The 23,791-nt window shown below is 45.3% G+C and overlaps 2 protein-coding genes across 6 annotated transcripts in view; one reads left to right on the top strand and one right to left on the bottom strand.

Moving 5' to 3' along the window:
* The window catches only part of Exoc3 (exocyst complex component 3), a 39,009-nt gene extending 28,473 nt beyond the window's left edge, over nt 1-10,536 (top strand). For all 4 annotated transcript variants that reach the window (XM_052159478.1, XM_052159477.1, XM_052159480.1 and 1 more), the window contains exons 10-13: nt 1,510-1,632; nt 7,945-8,106; nt 8,697-8,824; nt 9,723-10,536. In XM_052159478.1, coding sequence (XP_052015438.1) covers nt 1,510-1,632; nt 7,945-8,106; nt 8,697-8,824; nt 9,723-9,894 — 585 coding nt within the window. In that variant the 3' untranslated portion in view covers nt 9,895-10,536. The remainder of the gene's footprint in view (nt 1-1,509; nt 1,633-7,944; nt 8,107-8,696; nt 8,825-9,722) is intronic.
* Nucleotides 10,537-12,509: 1,973 nt separating this feature from the next.
* Nucleotides 12,510-23,791, bottom strand: part of Slc9a3 (solute carrier family 9 member A3) — a 47,911-nt gene continuing 36,629 nt past the window's right edge. The window contains exons 6-17 of one of the 2 annotated variants that reach the window (XM_052159476.1): nt 22,918-23,138; nt 22,354-22,556; nt 21,766-21,855; nt 21,582-21,652; nt 20,352-20,481; nt 19,064-19,179; nt 18,384-18,513; nt 17,995-18,171; nt 17,750-17,822; nt 16,967-17,074; nt 16,321-16,570; nt 12,510-15,116 (exon numbers count right to left, since the gene is read on the bottom strand). In XM_052159476.1, the coding sequence (XP_052015436.1) occupies nt 15,113-15,116; nt 16,321-16,570; nt 16,967-17,074; nt 17,750-17,822; nt 17,995-18,171; nt 18,384-18,513; nt 19,064-19,179; nt 20,352-20,481; nt 21,582-21,652; nt 21,766-21,855; nt 22,354-22,556; nt 22,918-23,138 (1,573 nt within the window). In that variant the 3' untranslated portion in view covers nt 12,510-15,112. Of the gene's footprint in view, nt 15,117-15,939; nt 16,571-16,966; nt 17,075-17,749; nt 17,823-17,994; nt 18,172-18,383; nt 18,514-19,063; nt 19,180-20,351; nt 20,482-21,581; nt 21,653-21,765; nt 21,856-22,353; nt 22,557-22,917; nt 23,139-23,791 lie in introns of those variants that run through there. The other variant, XM_052159475.1, reaches the window with a different exon arrangement.

Genomic DNA, 23,791 nt, shown 5'->3' on the forward strand with positions numbered 1-23,791 from the left:
TTGTATGACTACCCGCCTAGGCAAATGTAGATAAAGGCTTCCGGGAAATAATTAGGTGTCAAACAGTAGAAAGTTACATGATAAGTCAAGTATGTGGGAACCAATAACAAAACTCAGCTGAGAGCACACAGGTCACATAAATCAGCCTCACAAAACTCCAATATACAACACACCCAAAATCATTAACAAAACAATTTTCATTCATACCAAAAGCATAGTGCACCATAAACAAATAGGGCCACTTTGGAACACATATACCAGCATAGTTGGCAGGAATCACCATAAATTAAAAAAAAAAAAAAAAAAAAAAAAAAAAAAAAAAAAACTGACCATCTGTGCATCTTGCTGCAAAGTAATCTTGTTCTTTTTTTTTTTTTTTTAAATCATGCCTCACTGAGTTCAGATCCTCAGTACCTATGAGTATGGCCATGAATGCCTGTAATCCCAGAGCTATGGGGAGCAGAGAAAGGACCACTGGGGCTTGCTGAACAGCTAGAGTAGCCAACCTGGTGAACTCCAGGTCCAATGACAGACATGTCTCAAGGAAGTAAGGTGGAGGGTGATGGAACAGGACACATACATCCTCTGGCCTCTTGGTAGGGCACATACATATCAGTTGAGAAAAAGAGGAGACTTGTCTTTGGGATTATTAAAAAAAAAAAAGATTCTAAAAAAATAGACAAAAGGTACAAATGACCTCTGCACAGAAAAAGTATTACTAGAGTCTAAACATGAGCCAGACATCTATCTGTTGTCACTAGAGAAACATGGGTCAATACTTAGTATGAGCTGTTGCTTAGCCTGGTGCCAGGAATTGAAAACACATACCTCTCAGTGGGGGAGCACAGTGCTTGGCTCTGCTCTGTGTAGAACTAATTCTGCAGCTTTTTGAATAAAACTTGGATATATCTATCAGAGTTTTAATTTGCATACTTTTTGTTGTTGTTTTTGGTTTTTTTTGGATTGGGTTTTTTTTCAAGACAGGCTTTCTCTGTATAGCCCCGGCTGTCCTGGAACTCACTCTGTAGACCAGGCTGGCTTCGAACTCAGAAATCTGCCTGCCTCTGCCTCCCAGAGTGCTGGGATTACAGGCATGCACCACCACTGCCTGGCTGTTTGCATACTTTTTGACAGACAAAGTCACTATAACATTATTTATGATCACAAAGTGTGAAAAATATATAAATGTATATCAGAGAATCAAGTGGATAAATTATGACATATTCATATAATATATTGCTATTAAAGTTAAAAACCACTATTTACATCTATAACCTGCTGTTAGTAATAGTTTTTAGGAAGCTTGTATAATATAAAGCTCCTAAATTTAAAGTACAGATTTGCAGATTATGTAAAAGTAGATTTGTTTTTTTTTTTAACCTGAAAATATCACTGCCACAATCAGAAAATCTGTGTGACCCCCCTCCCCCCAGGGAATGACCAATCTGAAGTAGGGGTGATGGGCATGGTGCCAGGTAAAGATTTGCATGATCACCTTGTGCTTTTCAGCAACATCTGAATGAGCTGATGACAAAGAAGTGGCTGTTAGGGTCAAACGCTGTGGACATCATCTGTGTCACTGTAGAAGACTACTTCAACGACTTTGCCAAAATTAAAAAGCCATATAAAAAGGTAAGCAAATGGGGTTTAGTGCACTGGAGCCTACCTCCCATCTGGATTATAATTCAGTGCCAACATAGCTCTCTGCTTATGATCACGTGCCAGCATTGATGTAATCTAAAGAGTGTGAGATTGAAATGTTGTTTTGAGGAGCAATGTTTTGAATGTAGTAAATCTTTACTCCTTTTTATGGTTAATTCTTTTTTTTAATTGGTTATTTTATTTATTTACATTTCAAATGCTATCCCTCTTCATGGTTTCCCTCCACAAACCTCCTATCCCCCCCCACCTCTATGATGGTGTTTCCCCCACCCACTCCCACCTCACCTCCCTAGCATTTCCCTATGCTGGGGCATCGAGCCTTCACAGGACCAAGGGCCTCCCCTACCAGTGGTGCCAGATAAGGCAGCTACATAAGCAGCTGGAGCCATGGGTCCCTCCATGTGTACTTTTTGGTTGGTGGTTTAGTCCCTGGGAGCTCTGGGGGGTGGGGGGCTCTGGTTGGTTGATATTGTTGTTCTTCCTATGGGGTTGCAAACCCCTTAAGCTCTTTAGTCCTTCCCCTAACCCCTCTGTTGGGGTCCCCTGCTCAGTTCAATGGTTGGTAGCAAGCATCCACATCTGTATTTGTCAGGCTCTGGCAGGGCCTCTCTGGAAACAGCTATATCAGGCTCCTGTCAGCAAGCACTTCTTGGCATCAGCAATAGTGTCTGGGTTTAGTGCCTGCATATGGGTTAGATCTCCAGGTGGGGCAGTCTCTGGATGGCCTTTCCTTCAGTCTTTGCTCCACTCTTTGTCCTTGTATTTCCTTTAGACAGGAGCAATTCTGGGTTAATATTTTTGAGATCAGTGGGTGGTCCCATCCCCTAACCACTAGATATGGTCTCTATAGGTTCTCTCTCCCCTTTGTTGGGTATTTCAGCTAATGTCATCCCTGTTGGGTCCTGAGAGCCTCTTGCTTTTCTAGCATCTGGGACTTTCTAGTGGCTACCTCCAGTTCTCACCCCCCACTGCTACACTGTTCAATTTCCTGCCCCCTTTTTCCCTCTCCCTCCTCTCTCCCTCCCAAGTCCCTCCCTCCCTTTACTTCCCATGATTATCTTGTATCCTCTCCTAAGTAGGACTGAAGCATCCACACTTTGGTCTTCCTTCTTCTTGAGTTTCTTATGGTCTGTGAGTTGTACATGGGTATTCCAAACTTTTTTGACTACTCACTTATCAGTGAGTATATTACCATATGTGTTCTTTTGTGACTGGGTTACCTCATTCAGGATGATATTTTCTAATTCCATCTATTTGACTGTGAATTTCATGAAGTCATTGTTACTCCATTATGTAAATGTATCACATTTTCTGGATCCATTCCTCTGTTGAGGAACATCTGGGTTGTTTCCAGCTTCTGGCTATTATAAATAAGGCTGCTATGAAAATAGTGGACCGTGTGTCCTTGTAACATCTTTTGGGTATATGCCAAGGAGTAGTATAGCTGGGTCCTCAGGTAGTATTATTTCCAATTTTCTGAGGAACAGCAACAGTATTTTCCAGCTTGCAATCCCACCAGCAATGGAGGAGTATTCCTCTTTCTCCACATCCTTGCCAGCATCTGCTGTCACTTGAGTTTTTTATCTTAGCCATTCTGACTGGTTTGAGGTAGAATCTCAGGGTCGTTTTGATTTGCATTTCCCTGATGACTTAAGATGTTGAACATTTCTTTAGTTGCTTCTCCACCATTCAAGATTCCTCAGTTGAGAATTTTTTGTTTAGCTCTACCCAATTTTCTAATAGGGTTATTTGGATCTCTGGAGTCTTAATTTCTTGAGTTCTTTGTATATATTGGATATTAGCTCTCTATCAGATGTAGGGTTGGTAAAGATCTTTTCCCAATCTGTAGTTCATGTTTTGTCCTGAGACAGTGTCCTTTGTCTTACAGAACCTTTTCAATTTTATGAGAGCCCATTTGTCTATAGTTGATCTTAGAGCCTGAGCCATTGGTGTTCTGTTCAGGAAAAGAACTAACCAGTTCTTTTTTGGAGGGGAATTATACAGAATCTTTTCTTACCCAAGATCATGAAAATTATTTTGAAATTCAGCTCTAAAAGTAGTCTTAAGGGGCTATAGAGATAGCTTAGTGGTTAAGAGCACTGGTTGTTCTTCCAGAGATACTAAGTTCAATTCCCAGCAACTACATGGTGGCTCACAAACCATCTAGAATGGGATCTGATGTCATGTTCTGACATGGCGATGTATAGAAGACACAGCACTCATCTATATGCATAAATAATTTTTAAAAATTAGGAAATAAAAATGTCTTAGAGATCCACCCACCACAATGCCACATGGTACAGGGTGAGGACTCTCAGCGGCCAGCCTGCATCCAAGCGAATGAGGTGTGGGTGGACAGAGGTATTAGAGGCCCTCCTGCCACCTTGCCATGAGGCTTGGGAGGGGAAGACATCCAGAGACCCACCAGCCGGTCAGCCATGGGAGTCCCCACAATGTGCAAGTATGTGGTGGACAGATGGGAGAGAAAGAAAAGTGAAGAACGTTATAAAGAGAGATGGAACTGGAGGTGTAAGGATGAAGAGGAATAGCCTCTTGTGAGTAGCCAGCCCCACTACTTGAGACTGTGGTAAGTCCCAGCCCGTGCTGCTGCTGAGGGCCCTGTCTGGGTGGCCATGGGTGTCCAGCAGCAGGGGTCATGGGTATTGATGTCTGTGGTTCATATTACCACTAGAGACCAACGGGAAGTACTTGGTCTGGGCAGCTACCTGGAACCATGTAGATGTCCAAGGACTGTGTAAAACTGGGCCCAACCTTCACTGGCTATGACACTCTGGAGAGCTTGTCCCACCTCTCACTGGCTAAAACACTTGGGAGAGCAGGGCAACACAGTGGAGATGGCCCTCATGACAAGGGTGGGGGTGTGAAGGTGGTGATAGAGTGTGGGACATCTGACCCTACAACTTGTCTGCCATGAGGTGGCACAGTTACAGAGGTGGTGCCCCTGTAAAAGTATCTTTTACTTGTCTGATGTAATTATTGTCTCAGAGGTTTACTGCCTGTTCTAGTCTAGGCCTAGTCTTGGAAGCTTCTAGCCTCTGTATAATCTAATCTAGGCCTAGAATGTTAAAGTTTTTTCAGCCTCTGAGACTTACTGATGAATACACTCATCATTTCTAGTTCTTTTTTTTTTTTTTTTTTTTTAATCTCTGGCTGGCTGGTTTAACTCAGCTCTTCTTGCTCAAACTCTTCTCCAAGCTGACTGATTCAAACTGGCTTTTTTTTTTTTTTTAACTTCCGACTTAATTGCTCTGCTTGGCTTCATACTGACTTGGGCAATCTGTTCTAATCTTCTGGGTGTTTTTTGTTTGTTTGTTTGTTTTTTGTTTTGTTTTGTTTTTTTGTTTGTTTGTTTTTTTGTTTTTGTTTTTTAAAACAGGGTTTCTCTGTGTAGCCCTGGCTGTCCTGGAACTCACTCTGTAGACCAGGCTGGCCTCAAAATCAGAAATCCGCCTGCCTCTGCCTCCCACGTGTTGGGATTAAAGGCGTGCGCCACCACGCCCGGCTGTTCTAATCTTCTGGCTCCTTCTCATGCTTTGTCTTGTTCTGTCTTCACCTGTCTCTGTTGTTCTGTCTCTGCCACCTGTCTCTGTACAACTCTCCTGGTAAAACTGCCCCTCACCTCACTCTGCACTGTTCTCTATAAGCCTCAGTTTTCCCTTTATTCTTGTTAGAGTTGGAGATAACCTATTCTTTTTTTTTTTTTAATTTTTTATTCGATATATTTTTTATTTACATTTCAAATGATTTCCCCTTTTCTAGCCCCCCACTCCCGAAAGTCCCATAAGCCCCCTTTTCTCCCCCTGTCCTCCCACCCACCCCTTCCCACTTCCCTGTTCTGGTTTTGCCCTATACTTCTTCACTGAGTCTTTCCAGAACAGGAGATAACCTATTCTATCAAATCTTTCTCTGATTAGTCACTTTGTCTCTCAAAATCAATTTGAAATATGGATGCATCCTTCTACAAACTGACTTTACCTCCATTGTTTGGGATTAAAGGTATGTACTGAGGGTATGTCTGCATTCCAGTTAGGTCACACATAGACCTAAAAGGTCTTTGGATGTGGTCAGAGCAGCCATGTTGCTGGATTAAAATTCCTCAACGTACCCCCTACCCTTACCCCTTGCCACCTGCAGCACTCAGGAGAGCAGAACAGGTCCTGAGTCTCACTTGGGATGCACAGCAAAGCTGACCTGGAGAGGGGGCACAGGTGAGCCACCATGAGGGTGAGAGCAAGGGAAAGCTGGTACCCCACTTGTCTGCCTTGAGATGTTGAGATGATGTGGATATGTGGGTGATTTTACACACACACACACACACACGCACACGCACACGCATACACACACTCGCGCGCGCGCGCGCACACACACACACACACACGCACACACCAGTGGCAGTTGGGAGAGCTGGAGAACTCGCCCTGGTGATATGGGTATGGGAGAGCTAAGTCCCTGAACAACTCAGCTACCATCCAATCCCAGATCCTGGACTTTGAGTTAGCCCACCCCAAAATCTACCTCATTTCTGAACTGCTGGAGCTTGTGAAAGCTGTTCCAAAGCTGCAGGATCTCCATGACACAGGGCAACAGCAAAATAACTGGGAGGAGTCCTAGTAAGGATCCTGTATTGATGGTGTGACAGAAGCTAGAAACATCAAATCATTGCAAGTGACAGTGTGTGGACAGAGGATATACTGTGGGATACACTAACATACTACAGCTTCCATGATGAGATGTTTTCTTTTCTTTTCCTTTTTTTTTTGTTTTTTTTTGTTTGTTTGTTTTTTTGTTTTTTGTTTTTTGATACAGGGTTTCTCTGTGTAGTCCTGGCTGTCCTGGAACTCACTCTGTAGACCAGGCTGGCCTCGAACTCAGAAATCCACCTGCCTCTGCCTCCCAAGTGCTGGAATTAAAGGCGTGCGCCACCACTGCCCTGCAATGAGATGTTTTCTACGCTTGTTTTGTTTTGCTTAGTTTTTGTTTGTTTTTTATTTTATTTGGGGGAGGGTTGCAAGGGCAGAGGGCAGATACAGGGAATAGGGAGATGAGTGGAACTGGGGTGCATGATATGAAACTGGCAGAGAATCATTAAAATTTTTTTAAAAAGTAGCCTTAAACCTGTATGTTCACATTCCAGAAGTTATGTGTTGTTTTTTAAATATAGTAGTTGCTTATTTTTTCCAAATTATCAGATTTTATCTTTTTACTTTGTTTCCTTTAAGCACTTGTGTGTTAGATTTTTAGCAGGGTCTGACAGCCATGGTATAGAGTTTGGGCCTGTTCGTTTCTACCCATGTTAGGGCTTATCCTTGACAGCTGTCGGTTTTTTTTTTGGATTTGGTTTTTCCCAAGACAGGGTTTCTCTGTGTAGCCCTGGCTGTCCTGGAACTCACTCTGTAGACCAGGCTGGCCTTGAACTCAGAAATCTGCCTGCCTCTGCCTCCCAGAGTGCTGAGATTACAGGCGTGCGCCACTACCGCCCGGCACCAGCTGTCTTAATAGCTTATCTCCTAATATGTTTTGGTCTTTGATTTTTATTTCATATGTAGATGATGGGTCTTAAGGAAGGAGGAAATTATATACAATCTCAGTCATATCTTAGCTCCAGTCTCAGCCTGCTTACAGCTTAATTTAGTTAGTAATGTATGTTTCTCTGTCTTTCTTGGAGTCTTATGGGAGTCCAGTGTGCTAGTGTTCCCGCAGGTCCTGTGGTTGTGCATGAGTCTCCATTTGGACCAGGGACAGTTGCCCACCCCACTCATAGGGAGCTGACCCCAAAGCAGAGGCAACAACTAACAGCCATCACATCAGTGGTTATACAATTGAAGGATCTGAAATCTGTCTGATTTTTAGATGGAATATAGGCATCAAGGCTACACAGGTTATGCATGGATCCCTTCCTGCCCTTGTGTGTATGCTGTGCTGCCAGCTGGCCTATCATAACTCCTGTCACCATGTGAAGCCAGGAGAATCCAAAACTTTATGGTGAAATTCAGATATGTGTAATTTAATGTACTTACTTTAAAATCCTACAAAATATATAGCCAGGTGTAGTATTCTAGAGGCTGAAACAGGAGGATTATTGTGAGTTTGGGGCTAGCCTGAACTATATAGCTAGACCATGTCTCAACAGGAAAAGAAAAAATCCAACCAAGTTGTTGGAAATAAGGACATACACCAGCCTGTTTGCAGGTCATCTTAGGTAAGAACATCTGTGTGTACTAGCACTGTGGAATCTGCAACTGACTACATGTTTTTCCACAGAGGATGACAGCTGAGGCACACAGGCGTGTGGTGGTGGAATACCTGAGGGCTGTCATGCAGAAGCGAATTTCCTTTCGGAGTGCTGAAGAGCGCAAGGAAGGTGCTGAGAAGATGGTCAGAGAGGCTGAACAGCTCCGCTTCCTGTTCCGGAAACTGGCATCTGTGAGTATTGAAAGGGACTAAGCTCAGGGGTGGTGCATATCAGGTTACTGAGTTATTTAGTAGCTTTTGGTTCCTATGCCTGGACTGTTTAGGCCAGATAATAGGATCCAGGAACATCAGAAACCATTGGCCAGTTAGTTCTGTCCATCAAGAAGAGAGTCTAGGTCCAGAGCCTGTCCAGCTTCACAGTTGATAAGTGCATTTCCACAGAGGCTGAAACTTTGTTAAGGCAACTCTGAAGGCTTTTCTGGTGGCGGCCCATGTGTAATTTCATGAAGTAATGGATCTCTTCCTGTCCCTCTGTTCTCATCTGTCTGCTCTCGATGATTCTGATTGCCACCCAATAACCTCCGTGACTCAAGTGTCCTCACACCAGGCCTTTCCTCTAGATGGAGACCAAATAGTGACTAACCAAATCACCTCATGAGACTGGCTCCTGATCCTTAGTCAGAATGAATGAATCTTGTGGTGTTTACATAGAAGAGTAAGGTGCCCAGCCTGAAAGCAGGTTTGGAGATGTCAACATCAAATTGGCACTACTGCAAGAAATAGAGTCAAAGGCTGTTCCTTACCCTGCTGCTGTTTTCCAGGGATTTGGTGAGGATGCAGATGGACACTGTGATACAATTGTTGCAGTGGCAGAGGTCATTAAGCTTACAGACCCTTCTCTGCTCTACCTAGAAGTCTCAACTCTGGTCTCCAAATATCCAGACATCAGGTAAAGGCTGAGCATCTTTCCATTATCAAGTAGCACAACAGGCTGTTCCTACTGCTCTTAGGAAGATGAGCTGTGAGCATCAGGAGTCAGACAGGCAGTGGTGGTGCACGCCTTTAATCTCAGCATTTGAGAGGCAGAGGCAGGAGGATTTCTGAGTTCAAGGCAAGCCTGGTCTACAGAGTGAGTTCTAGGATAGCCAGGACTATACAGAGAAACCCTGTCTCAAAAAACCAAAAAAAAGAAAAAACAAACAAACAAAAATAGTTTTGAAAAGGAGTCAGACAGAACATGCATGCCAACTAGATGTGATGAGAAAGGTTGTCAGGGATATGATGGTGAAGGTACAACAAGGAGTCATCTGTGCAGCCTTCCACCAACCCTACCTGATGTTAGCCGAAGGATTGAGTATTACATCTTTGATTTGTGAAGTAGGGAAGGTTGTGACCACTGGAGTGATCTAAACCCCATGATCTAAGGTAGGAAGCTGAGTTGAATGTGGCCAGAACTTTCTCACATATATGTGCATTCAGTATCAGACTGAGGAAAGATATCTAGACTCTAGGCCCTGCCTTTGTGACCTCCATTCCAGGAACCTGCCACATCCTCTAAAGATGAGCATGGCTGAGTTGTCTCATTGCCACTGTTAGAAGTCCTAAACCCTCCAGAGCCTACCCTTCTGTGGTAGGCATTCTTGACACCAGTAGAATTCAGTTAGAGCAGAATTATAGAAGTTTTTTTACATTTTTTCAGGGAAAAAGTAAGATGAAATGTTGGGTATCTCTCTTCTATAAAAGAAGAGATGTCCTTTGTGGCTGTTAGTACCCCACCTTCTGAGTGTCACCTGTGGAGACTGAGGGAGCTGAGAAGATGGAGTTTCATGCTGACTTCTCTCCCACAGAGATGACCACATTGGTGCACTGTTGGCACTGAGAGGAGATGCCAGCCGGGACATGAAACAGACCATCATGGAGACATTGGAGCAGGGCCCCATGCAAGCAAGCCCCAACTATGTACCTATCTTCAAGGAAATTGTTGTGCCTAGTCTGAATGTGGCAAAGCTCCTTAAGTAGCCCTGTCCTCCCTACTGCCCTATGTATCTTTACTGTGTGGCTTTCCTGTTGTCACCATATTAAAACAGCAGTCTGTCTCTAGGTGCTTTGTATGATGTCAGTTACATGTTCTTGTCTTCTGTGGCATCACACTGTTCTCTACTATGAGAAAAAAAGGATGTGTAGTAGGCGTCACTTTTTCTTCCCTGCTGATGTCTTGCTCTGCTTAATTAACACTTTGAACCTCTGCCACTTAATTAAATGAAAAGAAAGCCAGGAAGCTTTTCATTCCTAGTTGTTACTGGTTGTGATACAGCCATGTCCAGAGACTACAGGAGATCATCAGGTCCTAGCTGACCTGGGAGTAGTCCTGAGCAGTCTATGGGGCCAGGATCTGCCCTGGCCTTTCTGTCATTCTGATGTCCATAGCTCTCCTCGTACATGGATGGTTGTCCTTTTGTTCTAGAGCTCCAGGGACTACCTTAAATTAAACAAGGTTGGAGGGCCTGATAGGGGCTGTCCACGTGGCTGTGTACCATATGGCCATCCTTGAATGTGTAGACTAATGAAATATTTTCTTTCTACTCTGTATGACAGTGTTAACATTCTGATTTTATTTCATTCTTACAAAGTGTAAAAAAAAAAAAAAATCACAACCCTTTTTCTAAGTGAAACTAAGTAAAAATTCCTCTGGGACTTAGAACAAACATGAATTTCCTAGAGGGCCTGGCTGGTATTGTTTTGGTCCAGGTCCTGCTCAACAATCCACTCAATGTGAATGACAACTGGACAATGAAATGTACACTGAGAAGTATTGACAAATAGCCATGACCCTTGTGACAAAAGACACTTGTGTCACCACTGAGGTTTCTCATTGTAGGCTGCTGCTGAGTGTGTAGGGTAGACATTAAAATACCCACTGAATGCCCACATGGTTAAGCCCGTTTGGCTCTTGGACCTTAGAGGTCAACAGAGGACGGGAATTGGATAGGCTATTCCAGTGAGTGGATTGTAGCTACATATAACAAAGTTTATAGTGTCTGCTTCCTACAGGCACTATATGGAATGAACAGTGTGGCTGTCATTTGCCAGGCAGGGAAGTGTTTTGAGAGAGAACATAGATCAGGTATTGATTCCATGAAATGAGCTGTTAGCCATGAAAGGGTGTGTTGCAGATTAGCAAAGTCCCTTGATTGTTGACTGCCTTAGTCATATTCTTTTGCTGTGATGAGATACCATAACCAAGGCAACTAGCATTTATAAAGAAAGCATTTAACTGGGGGCTTGCTTACAATTTTAAAGCTTTAGTCCATTATAATCGAGGGAAGCATAACATCATGCAGTCAGGTGATAGAGCAGTAGCTGAGAACTGTTCTGTAGGCACAGACAGACTCTGGGCTTGACATGGGCTTTTGAAACTTCAGAGTTCATCCCTACCTTGTGACATGCTTCTCCAATAAGGCCACACTTTCTAATCCTTTCAAATAGTTCCACTTTGTGGTGACTAAGCATTCAAGTGTGTGAGCCTATGGAGGCCATAGCTGAGTCCAGGATAAGTAGATGTTCCCGGTCATGCTGGATCACCAGTGAGATGAAGAAGTAGCTATGAGATTGATGCTGTATCATTCCCCTTTCCTTATATCTGTGGATGCACAGTTCAGGTTGATGGGTGAGCTCCTTCTAAAGAAGGAATGATGGACATCCTAGACACTTGAGTTCAGGTTGCCAGAACTAGGCCACCTCAACAAAGTCCTTTAATGCATAGTTCAGGGAGAGCCGAACAAGCAGAGCCACATTGGGTCACTTCCTTGTGACTTCTAAAAGGAAAGATTGAGGTCTTAACCTTAGAACCCTGAGTTAGATTTGGATTGAAAGTAGAATCATTGTAGGTGTGATGTAACTCAACGTATTAAGTCACATGAAAATAGTGTGAGTACTTGCATGGAGATGCTAGCAGCCCTTAGAACCAAGAGGAGGCCTGGGAGGACTCCTTTCCTAGCTCCTGAACTTTATTTCTTCCCATAAGGCATGAAGCAGACTTTGTGATTCATGCAGTGTTCTTTGCTAGTTTACCCATTATATCTGCTTTGAGACGACTGTAAACTTAATGGTTGAGATTCCTCCTGTAAACGTTCAATATCTGGGGATTCTGCTTTGATATGCTATTCCAGTGAGTGGGTTGTTTTAAGTAATCTAGAATTAAAATAAAAAATGTGTTGCAGAACCTCTAGAGCTCATGTTTAACAGGCGTTGCCACACACCTCTGCCTTGCACTGTCCTAACCTCGACCTACAGAGACCCTCCTTGGTGCTCTTTCTTGCCATTTCTTCCTATTCGTGCACTTTGATGTTCAGCACCTCAGCCACCTCCTTAGCCATGGTGGGAGCTGTTTCAACCACCCACTGCCCAGTCAGCCACAGGAAGTATCTGATGTGTTTTGTAGCTGAGAGATGCTAAACTGGGGCTTTCCATTGTTGTGTCCAACAGCTTCCCATCCCTGATAGAGTGGCCTCAGAAACACACTCTCTGTTTTATCTTCATTCTAATGCACAATAAACTGCTCCTTAAGTTATCCTGGATAGGATTTTTCCTTCATAAACAAAGTTTGCACCCAAAATGCCTTAAAGTGTTTTTAATAGACATAGACAAGCAGTCACTGCAGTTTTGCTGATGGACTCCTTGTACAGATGCTGCCCAACACATAGAAGGGACATTTTAAGGCACATTTTTCTGTGATCAGAATTAAAATTCAACTATGATTATGTTCACAACATTAATACACAATTTTAACCACTCAAAATATATTTCTAGTTTTGATGAAATTTAAATTTCCTTTCATAAAAAGATTAGTAATACATAGTATATTAAACACTGTAATAAAATTATTTTCAAGAAAATACAGAAGTGGAAATACAAATTTCCTAAATTTGAATACTTTGTAGTACCACAAAGTTGGTCAGAGTTCAGTATTAAATAAATAGAAATTCTCTCCTAATAAAAAAAACTTTTACAACAGTTTTCCTAAGGAAATACATTCATAGGACATTCTGTTACATTCTATTGTACAACAATGACAAGAACAAGAGGGTCCTCAACTATGAAATGTAGCCACTATATCATTTAAGCACAGGAAGTGGGGTTTGTGAATGAGGCTTTCTTGTTAAGACTGATTCCATATGGCTGTGCCCAGTGGTGTGTTTCACACTCAAAGGACATGGCCTGTGCACAGCTAAAACATGGACAGAGTGTCAAAGGGTTCCACGGATTGATCACTCGGCTGTTACCTTTGGTATCTCTGGGTACTGGTGCAAGGTGACAGTTGCTGAGGCAACTGTCTCATCACACTTGGCTTCTAATTCTGCAGTGGGAATTGGACCCTCTGTCCAGCAGATTGGGTGAGGTGTTAAGGCAGTGTCCTGGCACAGGAAGGTATGAGAAACTTATCTACAGAGCAGGGGCTGACAGGTGCCTCGCAGAACACCCCGGTACAGTGGCCAGGTACACTCTGCCTAGGAGGTACTCCAAATGGCAGCTCCAAATAGTCTGGGGAAATTACTGATCCCAGTATTGTACAGTGGCTGGACTTCAATTCAGAAATGGACAAATGCTTCAAGGGCTGTGGAAACCAGATGCTGAGCATCCGATGGCTGAGTCTGAGCTAGCCAGCCAACAGCCTACTGACAGGTTCAGTTGGGGAATGACACTCTGAAGCAGAATGCAGTTATGTTGAACAAACTTGCTTTGTTTTCATTCATTTCTCTCAGCTCTCTTCCTATCCATGAATCAGTTGTAGCATTAATACAAATTGATGGACCTTCCTGTGACTCCTCTGAAGGTAACTGTCAACCTTGTTCCTGAGACTGCTTTTCGTTTCCTGAGCAGAGACCTGAGTGCTTTGTTTCAGAAGTCTCCAGGAAGTCCTTAAGTCCACCTTTAGCCCCATCTCAATCTCCCTTAAGTGATACCCTGTGGTGCAGGCAAAGTTTCCAGTGAGTTGGAAGCAAAACTCATGTGACTCTTCAATACTGGACTTCTGAGGAAAGGTGATAAGGGAGGAGGGCCTGCCCTCTTACCCTTACAGAGGGCCAATGTTCTAAGGCCGAGGCCTTGAAGACCTGGGGGGTAGGACAAAATGTCCAGAGTAGTGGGCTCCTGCATTCCCCTACTCCCAGGTGATGTAGAACCCCTCTATGTCCCCACATCTTCCCTGCCTTTGACAGATGCCAGAGAGCTAGCTATAATTTTGACCAAGGAAGGTTTCCAGTGAACCACTACTAGTGCCTTAGCCTAGCCTGCCTGGCCATCTGCAGTATTCCCAACTTAGGGATAGCTCAGGCCAGACACCTTGTTTGTGATGGCAAGGCCCAGCCTGGGAGGGGCCAGGCAGGGAAAGTCTGAGCTAGAGGAGCCAAATATTTCTGCAGGTGATCACAAGGTGGCAGGGCAGTCTGGAGACCTAACTTGGAAGGGGGTCAAATAGGGCCTCAGGGGTGCATATTTTGGGGGATGCACAAGAACCTGCTGCCTATTTAGAATGAGGTTGATCTGGGCGGTGACACTTCTGCAAATCTCAATTTTTGAGACCTTCGTTTGTACTAGCAGTGATTAAGTCCACCACAGGCCTCTCAGGGATCTTCCTCCTTCTCTTGAGTAAGGGGTGGCAAACACTAACAAGGGCTCGCCTTGGGGTAGGGGTGGGGAGGCAGCACCACAGAGCCCTAGGATCTGAACCAGGGCAAGAAGACGGCAGGAGGCAGTGTGGTATCCTGGGGACACCGTATGGTTTAAAAGGTTCTTCCTAGGGCTAAGCTATGCATTAAGACTTCCAGGGCGCATTGGACCCTAAGATCACTAGTTGGTTGGGGAGCTGGACCACTGGCCAGGCAGCGATCACAGAGGTGTCTCTTCTTGCTCCAGAGCATGCAGCGGCAGTTCTGTAGAGCCCGGAAGAGAAGCGAGTTTTAGCAGAGCTGGGCGTCGGCGTGGACGAGGCCTTTGGAATGAGCGCCTACTGTGTACCCGGCGTGCAGCTGCCGACCGAGCGTGTGCACTGGGTGGGGCCCGGTGCTCTGGCTCTGTCCCAGGTTCACCAGAGGCAAAAGTGACAGTGGAGGTGCGCTCAGATGGGGCGGGGCTTGGGGCACGTGGGTGGGCGAACCCTGTGGGGAGCAAAGGCTGCTGGGCAGCAGCAGATGGCTGACGAGACAAGCGTCCAGTAAGCGATGTGCCAGAGCCTGTGTCACCTGTGGGAAAAAGGAGTGTGAGTGGTTCCCAGACCAGATCAACACTGACCTACAGAAACCTGTACTCAGCCCAAGATTCCCTTCCTCCTGAGTTTGCTGTTCCTCTGTGGCTTGCCCCCAAAAAACTAGGTGTCTGACCATGGAAAGGCTATCTCAGGTTCAAGTGCAATGTAGGATCCCTAACCTTCCACACCAATGGGGAATTTTCTGCTGTACACTACTGTAGAGTTACAAGGAGTTCCAGTCAGTGTCTCTGAACCTTCCTAGGCAGCTGTGCACTGAGCAGATCTGGATCACTCCCCATGTTCTGACACCTTCAAACCTTGCCATTGATTGCAGCCCCCTCTATAATGGGTAGCAGTGCCACATCCACCCCCTGGGTACTACTGCTTGACCCTAGAAATCTATCACAAGCCTCAAGGCACACAAAACTCTTTCAAAGAGCCAGGCCTTTAATCCCAGCACTCAGGAGGCAAAGGCGGGCATATTTCTGAGTTTCAAGACAGCCTGGTTTTCAGAGATAGTTCTAGAACAGCCAGGGCTGCTCAGAGAAACCCTGTCGAAAAGGGGAAGTGGAAGCAAGCCGAGAGGCAGAAGCAAAGAGCAGGTGGAAGAGCACTGAGGACAAGCAGGTTTCCTGTTCCTGCTACAGCATTTCAGAACTGGACTCTCTTAGGAAAGAGAGCCAATGTGTCTGTGTGTGTGTGTGTGTGTAAGAGAGAGTGGGGAGAGAGAGAGAGAGAGAGAGAGAGAGAGAGAGAGAGAGAGAGAGAGAGAGAGAGAGAGAGAGAGAACAGGGCTGGCCAGAATCTCCAATTGTAAAGGATCATGCTTCATCTCATTTCATACTAGACTGATAAAAGGACTCTGCAAATGTCTGAAATGAACCTGAGACACTTCTATGTTGCCCAGGCTGGCCTCAAACTCTTACTTTTCCTATCTTCTGTAAATACTGAAGTTATAGGCATACACCATCATGCCAGGCACTTAAATCTATCTGGATACTACACATTAGCTAGAAAAGCAGACTCAAGTGGAAGTCCTCCATCAGTCTCCTAAGAAATATACAGCTGAATAGATGACCAAGACAGGGTTTACAGAGTGAAGACAGCTGCTGCAAAGTCTGAAAAGGTGCAGGTACTGCAGAGAGGCCTGAAGGCAACATCTGGGAAGAAAGAACGTGTTAGAGGAAGAAACCAGTTACATGTGTGTGGACTCAGGGGAAGCGGGCTGGAGCTGTTCCTCATGGCCATCAGCCAGCAGGAAGGAATCCACTGATTTGTTGCTGAGGCGGAATGGTGTCAGGCGGCGGAAGTTGCTGGGAGAGTTGGGAATCTGGACACGGGCCCTCTGGGAAGGCACCACGGTCTCCCCAGGGGACAGCCAGGGTGGCACCCTGGATAGGATGCTTGGGTCCAGATCCTCGTCAGGGGAGAACACAGGATTATCAATTCCTAAGAGAAAGGGTAGCTGGTCAGCTTCAAAGAAGTACTCTCAGGGGAAATAGGAGGCTGTGTGGATAGGCTCTGTACTGGGTGACTATGTCAACTCCTTCTGGCTACCACCTTCAGAGTAACCTTGATGGTCAAACATATATTTAGCCCTCATCCCACACCTTCCCTCCACATTTGAGACTCAGAACATCTAGGCAATTTCAACACCTCCCTTCTCTCAGGTCTGGCCTGTTCTTCCAGATATACTTGTCATCTGCCCTGGGAAGACATCTAGGTGGAAGAGGTTATACCTCCAAGACCAATACTAAGCCTCCCCAAGCCTTTGGTTCCTCCTTCAATGACCAAGCTCGCTTAGGGCAGCAGGAACATCTCTCCCACTGGTTTCTCCTACATTACCTGCCCCAGAGTCAGAGGCTACATCCTTGGTGACATTGGCCAGAAACTCAATGCCTCCACTGATCTCTTCATAGTTGTTGGGCTCCTCATGCTCTGAAAGTTCCAAATCTAGGTAGCAGAGGAAAAAAAATACTTTGAGTAAGAATGACTCAAGGTCTTGATGGCTGCTAGTGCACTCCCCACCTCCCATCACAGCCTCCCCACGAGTGGGTTTTCATAGCACTTGGGTACCCCAGGGTTCAAGGGTCTGAAGCCAGTTGTGCACAGGCCTGAACCACTCCCACAGGGCTTCCTTTGTGATCCCACTATATTTGTCTTTGGGAAGGTCTATTGAATAGGAATGGCTGAGACCCATTTCTCCTGGGATGGAGAAAGATCATTTATCTTTTAAAGGTGTGTGTGTGTGTGTGTGTGTATGCATGTGCACATGCCTGCTCATGAGTGTGTTTAGTGCCCATGAGGGCCAGAAAAGGGCATTAGATTCCCTGGAACTGGAGTTGCAGGTGGCTTAAGTTGCCTTATGTGAGTGCTAGGAACTGAACTTGTGTCCTCTGGAAGAGCAGTAACCAGTCTTAAAACTGGGATGTCTTTCCATCCCCTAGTGGAAGTGTTCATCTCTGCTGCTGCAGCAGGAATATGGGAGAAGAACACTAAGAGTGTCTGGCCTAGTGGTATCCCACCAAGGAATGCATGGAGGCCCAAGATCAGAATCCCTGGGAACAGCCACAGATACAGGCAGGGGTCCCTCCCTGAATCAAGCACATGCAGAGGAACAGTTCTTACCTTTCTCCTTGATGGTGAAGTTGTGTGCCAGGTTTTCCATAGGCAGCTTCCCATTAGGAATGCTGCTATTCCTCTGTGGACAAGTATAAGCTCTTACAGATATACCCACACCCAGGCCCCTAATTTGCAGGAACTTGGTCTCTGCTCTGGTGAAAGGCTGTTCACCTGGCAGGACCACAGAGAGTCCCCTGACCCTTTCTGGTTCAGTAGCCCACCCTACAACCACTGACCCCACCTTCCCTTACCCGCTTCTGTGCACGCTCCCTCTTGTACAGCTTGGCCGCCTTCTTGTTCTGGTTGATGCCTAGCTTAGCTGACTTAAAGGACTCCAGGCGCTTCCTCATGGTCCTGTGGAAGATTTCCTTGTCCTGCTTTTCATCCTCATTAGGTGTGAGCTCATGCCGACTATAGAGATGCTTGTACTGTGGAAACAACTGGCAGTCAGTTGGGCCAATATGGCCCAGGTAGGTCACAAAATCTCCAGCTTATCCCTTTAGACTCCTTGTCTGAGAAGAAATCAGACACTGCTCTAGGTGTGTGGCTGGGTTCCACCAGCCACATCACATGAGGGGGGTGACAAAGGGATATCCTGTGGGATAGGAAGGCTCTGGGTGGCTTATCCCATGGTACCTACCTCCTGCCGGGGCTTGTACAGGTACTGTTGCAGTGTGTGGTGGGTGACCATGTCCTCAGTGTCACGGATGCTCCTCCGTCTCTGTTCCAAGGACTGCATGTCCAGGCATACAGCACTGACATTTTCCCTCCTGCATGGACCAACACTGAGCCCAGGGGAGTAGCTACACAGACGTCTCCTGCCCTACCTAGGTACTTCATAGTCCCTTCCTGCCTCAGCACTGCTCGGATGGTCTCCCAGAATGCCTTCTAGATTTCTGTGTAAGGTTGAACCCCAGTACCATCAGTTCCCCTCTACAGCCCAACTATGACTCCTGAGGCCCACAGCCTCTCCTACATGCTAGAATAGCCACCATCATAAATACTGACCATTAGCTGCCCAGGGCTAAAGGGCATGCAATGCTGAACCAAGTCAGTCATCTGCTGCTATCTCTTCCTGTCTTCGTCCTTCTCTCTAGTATCAGTGCTTCACACAGTCCTGCTGACTGCTGAATAAAGGTGTGCTTTCACAGACGGGGATGCAGGCATCTTTCTGTACACTTCTCCTAGCCTGGTCTACTTTCACTTTCCTTACTCAGTTGCCTTAGGCCCTGTAGGAGGAACTGATAGGCTTAAGGGTCATAAGAGAGATGCTTTTAAGGAGTACACTTTCCCAGGGAAGTTTATGAACTGGTCACATACAAGAAATAGGAGACAGACGCCTCCACAGTAGATGGGCGGGGTGTGCTGAAGTCCACATTGACCATATTGTCCGTACTTGGGGAGCGAATGAAGGCCAGGGACCCACGACGTTCTCCCTACAAGGAGAACACAGACTCATTAGCACTCAAGGATGACCTTTAAGGGGCACCTTCCTTGTCAAAAGATCCTGTGACCAAGCTCAAGGGAATGAGAACTCTGGCAGGCAGAGATGGAGCTCAAGGAAGATCAGCCTTCCTGGGACTCTGTGTAATACCCTTAGACACTTTGCAGCTCAGCAAGGGCCAAGATACAGAGTAAGAGCTGGGATTGGGTTCATGTAAGGTCATCAAAGCCTCACCTGAGAGGATCAGAGAGAAAAACTGAGCAGGAAAAAACAAAACAAAAAACACTAGGTAAAAACAGAATCTCTTAAAGGACATGAAAATATCTAGGGTATACCACCCTAGCTTGAAGTTTGGGGAGGTGGTTTTTGTCCCCATCAGAGTCTCTGAGTGGCAATGGCCATGGGGTCATGTGTACCTAATTGGGACCTATGTCTATTAATAAAGGATGTCATGAAGCCCAGACAGGAGTGGGTGGGTCAGGAATGAACTGGAAACAAGACAGTCACATCTGTGTCATAGAAGGATTTAATATGAATATGTTCAACATATGTGTCTGTGTTGTAACTATGCATTTATGTGTTCATGATTATGTATGTATGTATGTATTTATGTATGTATGTATTAGTTTACATGCACCTGGGTATGTGTGTATTTATATATATAAATGTGAGCATTATAGTATATTTGGGTATACATGTATCAGCCATGTCTTTGTGTATATATGTACATGTGAGGCTGCTCCTTAAGGTCATCAGTCAGTAGAATATATCTACCAACTTGTTTCTGAGTACAATGTATATGTGTGAATAGGTAGAGGACCTGGACCCATTACCCCTTTCCCAATGTCTTTCATTCTTTTTAGGGAAAATACAAGTATTCATACTCCTCTAGAGCCCAGTCTCCATGATCAAGAGGATTTGGTTTCTACCAAAACCACAGCATCTAGATAGTCACTGTAGCTATGCCTCTGATTCTTGAGTGACAGGGAACTCTGACATTCCTAGAGCACAACTCTACAATTCACAAGAACATTTGCAGTGAACCATTCAAGCATAGCACACAAGGGTCACTCATCACTGCCCTCTTCGGATACCCTAGACCGCATCTGTTGTCTTACTTTAGCCTTCAACTTCAGTGGAGGGATAAATAGGATATTCTGGTACCTCAGCCACATAGCTAATAGCATCCTTCAAATTCAGCTCATGGAAAACATTCAGGATCCGATCTCGAGATTTTTGAGCAGATCTTCTCATGAGGACTTTGCTGAGGAACTTCCTATCAAAATTGGACCACCTGGGGGGACAAAAGATCTCATCAGCACTGGAGTCTGGGGCTGTCTGCCTAACATAAATTAGAATGAGGTAAGAACAGGCAAATGCCTGCCAGAGCTAGTCAACATAGAACCATCCTTTTTTTTTCTTCCTTTTTTTATTTATTGTAACACCCTGAAAGTGAGTTTTAAAGCGAAAGGTCATCATGCCACCTCAGGTCTCATCCTTTGCTGTTTTCCTGTTTTTGTCAGTGGCTGGCAGTGGAACTATATGCCATTTTTTTTTGCCTTTTTTAAAAAGTAACAAAATGGACAGGTTTCCAAGTGGCCATCTGACCCTCCAAGTGTTGTGAGGACTGGGCCAAAATTAAGACAGCAGAAGGCATTGTACCAACTTCTGAGACATTCTTGCCTAGGATGTGTTGCTCAAGTTAACTCTGTAGCCTCACATGGACTCCAGGCAATTATCTCAAAACAGGTAGGTACTAATAAGGATGAGGTAAGTGTTTCTGTCATATAGTCTTAAGTACCACTTTATGTAAAATTTATGTAAAATACAAATGAGTGTTCATGAACAAGATAATTTTAAATACTGACTAACACATCTTTCCCCTGTTAATGAAATAGAGAAGTGATTTGTTTTCCTGGTTTTTAATTCTTACATTATTTAAGGTTAGCATCAATTGGTCAGTAAAGGGGTGTCTCTCTATATGCCTGGGGAGATCGTCAGGAATAAGATTCCGGTCCCCATTTTGTTGGATGTTCTATCCTCTTTGATAGTATTAACTTTGTTTTTCACCTGCTTGTACCTGGAAGTGTGGTACACATTTAAGCCTGGGGATAAGGATTCATGAACCATGACAAAATGTCCATATGTTGTCTATATGTTCATCCTTCTCCCCAGTATAAATTCAGGGGCAGTGTGGTACCCAGACAAGCTGTCTCTGGCTCTTTTAAATAAAGAGGTCCTCCAGAAATTGTGTTCTGTGGTTCTTGAGTTGTGGTATCACATTGATGTGGCCTCCAGTGTTCTTAGTGGCCCTCTCTGCACCTATAGGATCCATTGTTCTATATTTGAGGGGTCACAGGTAGAAGGGGGAATGTTACACCTTAGACTACTTACTTATCTCTGAGGTAATTGTGGCCAATTTGTCCTGAGATGTCCTCAATGGCTGAGAGGATATGGTCGAAAGCCTTCAGAGGAAAAAAAACTTAACTGGCCATCCTTTTTCACTCCCAGCCTACCCCCAGACATTGTCTTCCCAGACCATGTCTTCCCAGGCTTCCCAGGCCGATGCTTTCCCTACCCGGCCATGCAGCTTCTCATTGAGCTTTGGCTCACGATGCTCACTCCTCTTCACCTTCAGCCACTGCACCAGGGGCTTAATAGTCAGGCCCTGAAAGACAGCCTCACTAATTCTAGTGCCAGACAGGATCCCCATAACCCTTAGGGGCCCAAAATCAGACAGACATTAGATGTCTTCTTCCACTGTAGACAGTCCAGGAACTCATGAATTCATTGTCATTGCCCTATAAAAAGGTGCCCCAAAGCCCCTGTGCTGTGGATGTCTATATGGATATCAGAACTTCCAGTGGTCACTTTGGCCAGCCAAATGCAAAGGGCCTGACTAATCAGCATTGCAGATGTAACTAGGTCTGCTCTCACCAGTCCTGGCCAGAAAGTAGCACTTTAAGGACAAATTGTGCTAAGTCCCCTGTGGGGCCACATGAAAACCTACAAAATGCTCCTAATTACTAAAATTACAAAAACCAATTAAAGTGTGGAATCTGGAAACAATCAACCTAAAGGGTCAAGCCCTGTAGGGCCAGCTGCTCTTAGGTGCAATCAAAGTGTGGACACCCCAAGGCACGGCCCTGGGCAAGCTGAGCCACACCTGAAAGATGACTGTGAAGAAGACCACAATGAGAGTGGTGCTGACAAACAGATTTTTCTCCTTGACTTTTTTCTCATCCAGAAGTACCACCAAGGCATAGGCCACTGCACCACGCAGGCCACCATAGGACATGACCACCTGGTCAATGGTCTCTAGCTGCACCATGCGGTAGCGATTCAGGATCCAGGTCTGCAGAACAACACCTGTAGCGAGAGGTCACTCAGCTCCATGGCTGCTTCCCTCAAGGCCACCCTCAGTATTCCCTAAAGCCTTTTGCCCCTTTGGCCCTCAACTGACTATAAAGGATGGACAATGGGTCTATCTCAAGGACACTACTAGTCAGGCCCTCTGTAGGATGAGGCAATAATGCTGCTCTCACCCCAGCTCCCAGCTCCCATTCCTTGATCCCTTGGGGCCACCTTGATCTTCATGCTTCACCTTTAAAGATCTTCATCTTTATGAGGATCAGTGGTTGGACGTATTACTGAGCCACCCTGGGGGCCCCCAAATCTTTGATCTAATTCAGGGTGCCTAGACACTATCGTGAGTGCACCTAGCCCTCACCTATGGCTCGGTATACAGAAATGAAGACCAGCGTCAGCAACACAAAAGCCGTGTTCCATGTCCAGATGAGGGGGTCCACAGCTGAGATGCCCAGGAACATAAAGATAATGGTCTCTGCTCCACTGGCCAGCATCTTCATAGTGTAGCGCACAGTGGTGGCCGATTGCTCTGAGATGTTGGCCTTCACGTACTTCTGACAGCAGATGCCACAAAAGGTGATGCTGGGGGAAGGGCAGTGTGAGGTTTCTCTGCCTCAATTCAAGCAGGCTGATCCCACAGACCAGATGTTTCCAGTCCCAGCTCCTGTCATCTCCCGTTTCTCTGGTGGCATTCATGCCTCTACATCCCAGCAGATATAATCTACAATGGCCAGTCCTATGTTGTATGAACCCTGCTCTTCATGAGGATTAATACACTGAACTGGGTATCATTCTTCAATCATAAGCCACAGCACACACCTACCATGTCCTCTCAGTAGACATCTGTCTAGTCAAGGATAATTCTGAAGACTTATTAACTTCTTAATTTAAAAAAAAATTAGATTGACTTCTTTACCTCTGTCAATGAATTTCTATCTAACTATGAAAGCTGTGGAGGTGGCAGCTACACAATGGCTTGAAATTTGTACTCCAAGGACAAGACAGTATGTAGAAACCAGGCTCACCCTGACAGCCCCTTCACCAGGGAGCAGTAGGCAGGGACCAGGCTCACCCCCACAGATCCTTCACCAGGATGATGGCAAAGAGCCCAAGATACCCTTTGCTCAGAGCGGCACCTTATGCCAGAGTTTGAATGCAGGAGATGTGGCACATCATCATCTAGAAAGCCACCTACCCAGCCCAGCCAACAGCAGAGGGTTGTTTCTTAAGGGGGA

This window comes from Apodemus sylvaticus, chromosome 16 (assembly GCF_947179515.1).
Source record: "Apodemus sylvaticus chromosome 16, mApoSyl1.1, whole genome shotgun sequence".
Lineage (NCBI taxonomy): Eukaryota > Metazoa > Chordata > Mammalia > Rodentia > Muridae > Apodemus > Apodemus sylvaticus.